The sequence below is a fragment of the Sceloporus undulatus genome, chromosome 4 (assembly GCF_019175285.1).
Source record: "Sceloporus undulatus isolate JIND9_A2432 ecotype Alabama chromosome 4, SceUnd_v1.1, whole genome shotgun sequence".
Classification (NCBI taxonomy): Eukaryota; Metazoa; Chordata; class Lepidosauria; order Squamata; family Phrynosomatidae; genus Sceloporus; species Sceloporus undulatus.
Window position 1 is genome coordinate 91,326,398 of NC_056525.1, and position 7,590 is coordinate 91,333,987.

The 7,590-nt window shown below is 38.4% G+C and overlaps 1 protein-coding gene across 3 annotated transcripts in view; it reads left to right on the forward strand.

Moving 5' to 3' along the window:
- Positions 1–6,715, forward strand: part of IL12RB2 (interleukin 12 receptor subunit beta 2) — a 40,580-nt gene extending 33,865 nt beyond the window's left edge. For all 3 annotated transcript variants that reach the window (XM_042464703.1, XM_042464704.1, XM_042464705.1), the window contains 3 exons: positions 100–202; positions 2,038–2,134; positions 2,893–6,715. In XM_042464703.1, the coding sequence (XP_042320637.1) occupies positions 100–202; positions 2,038–2,134; positions 2,893–3,414 (722 nt within the window). In that variant the 3' untranslated portion in view covers positions 3,415–6,715. The remainder of the gene's footprint in view (positions 1–99; positions 203–2,037; positions 2,135–2,892) is intronic.
- The last annotated feature ends 875 nt before the right edge of the window (positions 6,716–7,590 follow it).

Genomic DNA, 7,590 nt, shown 5'->3' on the forward strand with positions numbered 1-7,590 from the left:
GATAGCTATGTCTAATTTTTAACAATAGGTTAACCTTCTGAACTCTTCTATCATAAGAGTCACCATATTCATTAAAAACATACTTTGCTACCATAACAGATTCAATTTCACATAAAGATGCACCTGAAGGAATTCTTGTTATAGTTCTCTGCGCTGTCGGTCTATTAGCCTGCACCTGTTGTGTACCACCTGCCAGGCAAAAGTAAGTGAATTACTTTTAACTTTTGAAATGACTGAGGATTCTAGATGGATAAAGCAAGCAAGTGGAATCTAATGTGATAGTACATATTGAAAAATAGTAATTTAAAAATGTATACAGAAATATATATATATATATATATATATATATATATATATATATATTCAAGTTAAATGGTCAGGTCCTTCAGCCATTAAAGTCAAGGCTGTTCTTCCCATTCTACTTTAAACAGAAAATTAAAACAAATGAAAAGTCCTGGATTTTGCAATCCATCAGCAACTTCATTTCCAGAGTGTTCCTTGGCTCTTGTGGAGAAAAAAAGTGGGTTGAATCCAGCTAAGACACTGAAGAACTGACTGAAATATATTTTTGGTATTTCAGTCATTTCTTCAGTATCTTAGCTGGACTCAACCCATTGTTTTCTTAAGATCCAAGGAACACTGAAAATCTATAGTATGTTCTAGCAGAATGAACCAAGTTGTACAGTAGCTCTTGGGTCAACAATGGTTCCTTGGCAGCTTAAGGTAGGAAAATTAAAAGACACACCTCATAGTGGTACTGTGCTCATTTTATTGTATCCTGCAACCAAGAGCTTAAGAGCACTGGAAGCTGAAAGGTTTCCAAGCATAAGGGCCAAGGGTTTATCAATGCAGCAGAGAGGAGCAGCAGTTCATAAAGTGAAGCAGCATTGTCACTAGATGCAAAGGTAAGAGTATGTGTGTGTGAAAATGGAAGTAGTCATGATGTAGCAGGGCAGTGGGAACCATCAAATCATTTCCAATTAATGGAGACCTTCAGGCAAATCGTATTTATTGACAAGAATTATTCATAGAATGTTTGCCATTTGCCTTCATGTAAGGATGAGAAAGTCTGACCTCCCCAAGGTCACCCAATGGGTTTCCATGGCTGAGTGGGATTCAGACCCTGGACTTCTGGAGTCCCAGTCCAACACTTAAAGCACTATAAAACACAGGCTCTCCCTGTTAGTCATACAGTATGGCCTTTTTCGTGTAGGTTTCTAAGCTTCCATAGAGCACTAACTACTGCTAATGATTATGGTAACTTTCACTGACTTGTATATGATTTTCAAGAACAGTTATGGAAGCTGAGTGTTAAGCATTTCTCACACACCCATTAATGTTGCTGTGGCTGTATGCCTTCAAGCTGTTTCTACTTACAGTGACCCTAAGTTAAACCTATCATGGGGCTTTCTTGGTAAGTTTTGTTCAGAGGAATGCCTTTGCCTTCCTCTGAGGCTGATAGCATGTGATTTACCCAAGGTCACCCAGTGGGTTTCCATGGCTGAGTAGGGATTCGAAAACTGGTCTCCAGAGTCATTGTCCCACACTCAAACCACTATATCACTTTGGCCCCTATTCCCAACCATATAGGGATATATTTTAGAAGTACACATACCTTTGGGGTTCTCTCTCTTTCATTTTTGGAGCCCAAGCTAAAAAATATTCTAAATAGTACCTCCATGGCAGTAATTATAATAGACAATGTTCTGCCTTTCAAGGGCATAGCAAAATCTGCTGCCTTCAGTCACCCTGCTTTTCTATTCCATAGCAGCACAGGAAAAACATAACGTGTGAAGCTTTTAATAGGATAAAGATGAGCTAAATCAGAGGTCAGAATTATGCAGCCCTGCAGATGATGTTGAACCAAAACTTGGTTCATTGATTTCAATGACCTACTCTTATTTAGTGTATTATATTTGCAGTAGAAACACGTCTCTCTGTATACCTTTACAAATGGATTGGTTGATACAACCCATGTTCTGATAACATTAAATCTTGAAGTCTGAGAATGTGTTGTTTTGTATTATTTCCTACTAGGTTCTTTTCATTCCTTTCTGTTCTCTCTGGGTGTTACGGTAAAGCTGTACCAGATCCAGCCAACTCTTCATGTGCTAAAAAATTCATATTTATACAGGTACGTTTATATCTAACAGGAATCACTGAAGAGCCCCAAATCTGAGGTAAAATCTACAGGTTAAACAATGCATCTTTACCTCAGTCCCAGTCCTGGTGGAATACATGGCATGCCTCTTGTTCCAATATGAAAACACTTTCCGGTGCCTTATGGTTTTAAAATGGTTTTAAAAAACTTAGCATTGTTCTGCTCTTTTGAGGAAGAACAAGGTTTGAACCCCAAACTGTGATCATGGTGGAATTGGAGGGAAGTACTAAAGAGTGGCTTTCTCACTCTTTCCTTTAGATACATTTTTGTAATTTTTACTCTGAGCTGCTAGTAAGCAGCAAGGCCCTTGTGGAAATACTTTACTGGTATAGATATTCAGGATGAAATGCCAGATAATTAGTATTATGTGATATACAAGAGGCCAGAGCAATAATACTTTGCACTCATTGGTTTGTATGAAGCATCAAAACAAGCTAATTTGTGGATCTCATTACTGAAAAGATCATGACAGATATTCTTTTTAGCTTATTGTTTTATAGCTTTTGTATTTGCATATTTAACTAATTGTCAATCATACTGAGAATTTTTTCTATACATTCCATTAATGTTGTACATTTTTTTGCATTGTGGGAGGGGGAACTGCTCCTCTGCGGTTGTATGCTCTTACAGAATGATAATAAAACACTGGGTTATATGTAAAAGATATTTGCTTTTATGAAACAGTATTAACTGTCCTCATTAAACTGATGTTTATTCTACTACTAATTCAGGATGACTCAAGCTTACATTTTACACAGTTCCTAAACAAACCAAGCAGCTTTGAAGAACCTGAAAGTCTAACAGTGGAGGAAGCCTTTATGAAAAGACAATATCCAACTTTTGAAGATAGGGCCTACATCAAAAACTGTGAGAAAGAGGAAAGCCAAAACTGCCCAATGACAGGCACTTTGCTGGAGGATGATCCCATTGAGAAAAACTTGAACTATGATCCTTTGATCCCCAGCATATCAGGCGACACAAACAAGCATCAGCTGCTACCTTTGTATAGAAAAGTTGCACCCAAAGACCCAAACCAAGGCCAGGTATTTTCTGACTACCTTGCCAATCCACTTGAAGACACAACAGTCGACTACTTGCCAACCATTACGGCCACTGTTATGAACAATGATGAGGATAGCTCGGACTCTGAACTCAATTCACTGTCAGTTTTCCCAAGAACATTTCTGTCCCAGCCATTTTCCCTTGGTGGAAAACTGACTCTAGATGCTATAAGAATGGACTTTAATTCTTAGGCTGCAAGCCAATATCAATTATCTGGAAGTAAGTGTTGTTTCACTCTATGGAATGTACCTAAGAGTAGGGATGTATAGAAGTATGATGTTCGCTAGGAGTAAGCAACCTTTCTGATTTCTAAGGAACACATGACAATGACAGTACAGCCAAAGGTATCAGCACATGGGATGGGGTGATTTAAACCTCTCCTCTTTTCCTCTTGAGATTAAACTGTTAGAATGCCAGGGTTAAAAGCCTTTCCACCTCAGAGGCAAAACCCAAGGTTTGTTGCATCCAGCTGTTCTTGAGTATATTAGCATGTTTCTGATATTCTTTTATTGTTATGTGCCTTCAATTCATTTATGATTTATGGTGTCCTTAAAGCCATAATCCCAGGGTTTTATTGGCAAAATTTGTTCAGGGTGGTTAGGGGTCCGTCATGGCTTTTGTCTGGTTCTAGCTGGGCACACATACTTAAGGAATGTCCAGATACAATGTGGCTTAGTGCTTTGAGTGTTAAGACTACAGCTCTGGAGACCAGTGTTAAGTTCCTGTTTGACCATGGAAACCTGGTGGGTGACCTTGGACAGGTCACATGTTCTCAGCCTCAGGAGAAGGCAGTGGCAAACCTCTGAACAGCTTGCCAAGAAAATCCCATGATTAGGCCTTAGGTTTGCCATAAGTTGAAAATGACCTGAAGGCACACAACACACACAGAGGGAAGGGACATAATTGCCTCCAATTGCCTTGAGTAGCATAAGACTGCTATAATAGTTTCCCCATCTCATGCGGGCCAAAAACCATTTTGGACACTAAAATATATGAATCGTTTTTGATTTTTAGTGTAGCAAGAATATGATTTATCCATGACAAAGTTTTCTGTTGAATTCCTTTTTTCAGTCCATCATAATAAGGGAAACGGAATCAGTTGTGCTTAAAATGAGTGTTTTACTTGGACCAATTCACACCAATTGAATGATTTTGTATAGTTATTTTAAAATTCTGTGTCAATTTATTGAACCGATTGTTCATGCAAACACCTTCAGCCATGAAATGTGAAAAATAATTTTTATTTGTATTTTCTGTGATGGATTATTTTATTATTTATCTAGCACACTAAACTGCATCCTGAGAAAAGTTTTGGGTTCAATAAAACAGACATGATCAGCCAATGAAAATATGGGTAGGTGGGAAGTTTTTAAACCATTGCAATTCTGGTGTTATTAGCATCTGTGTAGGGAAGGTATTCCAGGGAACCACAACCAAGGCCCTTGCATGCACTAATATGCCTGATCAAAATTACATTTTCTAGCACAAAAAGCCAATAGTGCTTAGATAGCTATGACATCTCTGGACCTAAAACCTGATCTGCAGCAACAATAACCAACCTATGGGACAAATCTAGTTAGTTTTGCTGGTTGCATCAACCTCACTTCCCAAAAGAGAAATGGGGATGAAGCTGGGAACATCAGCAGCGGGAAAGCAAATGCTGCTTTTGTCCCATCTTATTATATCGTCAAGATGCATGAGTTACCTTAAATTCTTAATCTGACACTGCTATTCATAAAAAAAAGCAATTTATTCTATTCCACACTTCATAACTAATTCAAATCTCACACTGGTTAGTGGATTTGTACAAAGAACTATGACTCCCACTCACCACAAGGAAAACAGATCTTTAAGTCAAAACTTACCCTAAAGAGGAAGAGAGATAAGATCCAGTTCTGGGCATTAGGGCCTCAACCAGAGTTGGATGCGCCCCTCCCAGCCACTTTTGTGGCTCTAACCTTCCCACAGGACAAAAAGTGGGATTAGTTCTCCAATACCTTCTAGGTGGTGTGGATGGCATTTCCGCCATGTTTGAAAACCCCTTGGGACCCCTAGGGATCAAAAAATGTTTTCACCCCCAAATTTTATTATTTCCCCCTCCTATATGCCCTTTGGGAAGTGTGGGGGACATTTCCACTATGTTTTGTGGACTCCTGGGCCAACACTAATCTAGAGCATTTCTAATGTCTGTGGAATTATACTCACAATTGAACAGAGAACTCCTATTCATTTAACTAAATGATATTTTTTAAACAATGTTCTTGAATAACCAGATTCATCTGAAGAACAAAAAGGTTCTCATACGAATTGTTAATGTGTGAATAAGGAGTATTCTTAATAATTTGACTGGATATGGTGCGAGAAATGCAGTTTATCACAAAATGTCTGAAGCTTTTGGATGATTCCATGACATTTTAAGATTCACTGGAAAGTGGGGGAGATGTTATGAAAGACATGGAGGGACATTTATCAATGGATTTTATCCAAACTCTTGTTCACTTCGACAACTACAAAGATCAATTTTCTGTAATACCTGCTGTGAGACGCATGTCAAAAGTAGCTATTGTCCAAAGGAACAGTACCAGAAATTACTTGGGAAACGTGGATGAAACGGGACAGGCAGCCTTTATAGTAAAAAAAAAAATCCTGTCCAAAACAAATCTCTGTGAGCTGCCTGTTAATATAATTCTTCAGGTAATCAGATATAGTTGCATAGGTCTCATTTTCTGATAGACGTTGCAGCTGGATGTCTCCTTGGGTTAAGTGGTTACAGCTTGAGAGATAAGCAAATTAATAATCATATACCAATAGCTACAAGTGACACAGGTTATCCTCACAAGTGCAAGTGAACATGGTTTTCTACTGTGACATGCCATCTGGAAACTGTGGAATACAATGTACCCAGCCTCTTCCTTATCTTGTAGAGCAGAAAACCTCATACCCGGAAAGCTTCAGGACACAACCATTCAATTTTTGCATCAAAGATAATGGAAGATAAATTCAAACTATATTGAACTAGAACTACCAAGAACTATAATCAAAATAAAACTTTTTAAAAAATATTTTATTGGCATGTCTATAGATTTTAATTTTTATCATATTCTATGTGTTGCTATTTTTACTCATTATTATGAAGAAATGGAATGAAATAGGATAGCAGGAAAGGGGTTGGGTGCGAGGAGCAGGTAATTCTCTTCCATGTAGTTTAGGCCAATGTTCAAACACGCTGAAAACCAATAAATAACAAAAACAATCTGTATTTGTTTCCTAATATAGGAAGCTATCATTGTTAGGATGTTTTTGGATTTGCTATATGACCAATATGACCCCTGGATGTTTTTTGGATTGCAAGACATCACATTTTAGCCATCAGAGTGGAATCCCAAAGAGAAAGCCAGTGCACTGAGACCTTGCCATCTGAGGCTTCTGCCCCAACAAAGATAAGTTTTTTTTTTCCTAATCTTGGCACTGATTGGCATGCTTTGCCTCTAGACCACCTAAAGTTTTCCTTATGCAAAACATGAATACTTCTTGAGAAATTCAGTGTCCTCTACCTACACAGGCGCCTGTGGCTTCACAAAGGAGACAAGGTGGATTCCAAGGAAACATCTTCCTTGAATTACATTTCCTTGGCTCTGAAAATCTGCCAGTGTCCCCGTGGCCAAAGGGGGAGGTGCCAGCTTGCAGATATCTCTTACGACCTGAACTAAGATCAGAAACAGAAAATGCAGGCCTATGACTAACATCTTCAGTTTTTATTGTTTGCTTGATGAAGAAGCCAGTGTAACTTCAAAAAGCTTGCAACATGTAATTGTGCATTTTGGCTGGCCCAATAAAGGTATAATTGTTTGGATGTTATTGGATTTGCTATATGGCCAACATGACTACCCCTAAATGTGTATAGGAAGCTATAGTTAAACATACATTTAATTCCTTTATTATTAAAGTTTCTTTTACATCCAGCTGTATCTGGAAACTGTTTATGCAGAGTTATGACTTCCCTGGATCTCCCCAGCTGCCTCCTCCTCAGCCGTCCGACAAGAACTGTCTGTGAGCAATTGGAAGCACTCAGCAAACACACTGAAACAGGCAATTACAATAGAATCAGACTGCAAATGCCAAAAATGCAGGCTGTTTCTGCATGTGGACTTTTAAAAATATTCTCACCCCCCAAAATGAAATGTACATCCTAGAATATAGAACACCATTTAAGAGAAGGTTTGGTTGTGAAAAAGTTGGACAGTGAAGGAAGCTGATAGAAAAATCAGCACATCTGAAATGTGGTAGTGAACTCTAGGGATACTATGGACTGCCAGAAAAACAAATCAATGGGTCCCAACACAAAACAAGCCTGAACTTTCAGAACA